This window comes from Geospiza fortis, unplaced genomic scaffold (assembly GCF_000277835.1).
Source record: "Geospiza fortis unplaced genomic scaffold, GeoFor_1.0 scaffold393, whole genome shotgun sequence".
Lineage (NCBI taxonomy): Eukaryota > Metazoa > Chordata > Aves > Passeriformes > Thraupidae > Geospiza > Geospiza fortis.
In genome coordinates, this window is record NW_005054738.1 from 24,083 (window position 1) to 25,593 (window position 1,511).

Below are 1,511 nucleotides of genomic sequence, written 5' to 3' on the forward strand. Positions count from 1 at the left end.
CCCTGTCCCTCAGGTGTGTCCCTGTCCCTCCATGTGTCCCTGTCCCTCAGGTGTGTCCCTGTCCCTCCATGTGTCCCTGTCCCCCGGCAGGCTGTCCCCCTGGCACTGTGCCCCATGGATGGCGTTTTCCTGTCGCCCAGCGAGGATGAGTTCGTGGGCAGGATCGTGGAGGAGCTGGAGCACTTCATGGAGCAGGGCCAGCACCACCGGTGGGTCCCCGACTGTCCCCGGGCCATGGCAGCACCAGGGACACCTGGGCACCTTGGGCTCGTGCTTGGCGTCGCTTTTCTGGGGTGAAAGCAGCAGCATTTGGGGTCTGGCCGTGCAGCCCCGCGTGCTGGGATGGGTGTGGGATCCCCTCCCCTTCAGGCAGGGCTTTGTGGCCTTTGGTGGCTTTACAGCAGCCACCTCTCATCCTGGCTTCAGCTGGAGCTGTTCCCAGCCCAGTGACCTTTGGGGCCCTTGGGGTGCACAGGAGCAGGGCTGGCAATGCTGAGCTGAGCTCCCTGCCAGCTTCCCCTGACCTTAAATATTTGTTTCAGTGCTTTTTTTTTTTTTAAATAAAAAGTTTGGCAAAGAAATTCCCTGTGCCGTTGTTAAACACTCGGGGACAAACCAGGTGGCAGCAGTGACACTGAACTGGAGTTTATTTATCCATTCGTGGTTTATTCCTGGTTTCCAGGTGGGAAATGGATTTGTAGAGGAATTTTAAAGTTGGATAGAAGGTTTATATATTTATAAATTTATAATTTACAAAGTTTGATAGAAGGTTTATACATTTATAGTATATATTTGTATATAAAGAAAGTTTATATAGTATATATTTATATATAAATTTTGAGATAAATATTGATTTAAAATGTTACAGAATAAGCTAGATATTGCGGGGAGAGAAATGAAATGAGACTCAGCCTGGGAGGGAGGGGATCAGTAGCAGCTTTCTGCTGGTGCTTCCCAGCCTTTCCCATTGGATACAGCAGGAAGGAGAGTCCAGGCCAAGGCCTTGGGTCAGGCATTGCCCACACTCCATTTTATGTGTAAAATGTGTCTGGCTGCAAATCTGAGAAGTCATTTATGCTTTTAATACCACCAAGTCCTGCTTGCCTTTCTTCTGATTTAAATCCCGTGCTGGGAATGACTCAGGGACGAGGTTATGAAATGTTTCCATCATCCCCATCCCTCCCTGCACGTCTCTGATGCCCCGAGCCCTCTCTCCTTGCAGAGTGCTCCTGTTCCCGCCCCTGTCCAGCCGCCTCCGGTACCTGATCCACAGGACCGTGGAGAACATGGAATTGCTGAGCAGCTTCTCGGTGGGAGAGGGCTGGAGGAGGAGGACGGTCATTTGTCACTCTGCTGTCAGGTGAGCTGTGATCCACTGGGTCAGGGCTGACAGTGATCAAATCCTGCAGAAACTCATCCCAGTGCCGCCCTTGTCACCTTCTGGGGACACCTCCCACTGTCCCAGGCTGCTCCAAGCCCCCCCAGCCTGGCCTTGGGCACTGCCAGGGATC

General features: G+C 52.2%; 1 protein-coding gene across 1 annotated transcript in view; it reads left to right on the forward strand.

Annotated features, from left to right (window-relative positions):
* The first annotated feature begins 62 nt into the window (after positions 1–62).
* Positions 63–1,511, forward strand: part of R3HCC1 (R3H domain and coiled-coil containing 1) — a 13,622-nt gene continuing 12,173 nt past the window's right edge. Inside the window, 2 exon segments of the mRNA XM_031065333.1 lie at positions 63–209; positions 1,223–1,360. Of these exon segments, the coding sequence (XP_030921193.1) occupies positions 115–209; positions 1,223–1,360 (233 nt within the window). The 5' untranslated portion in view covers positions 63–114.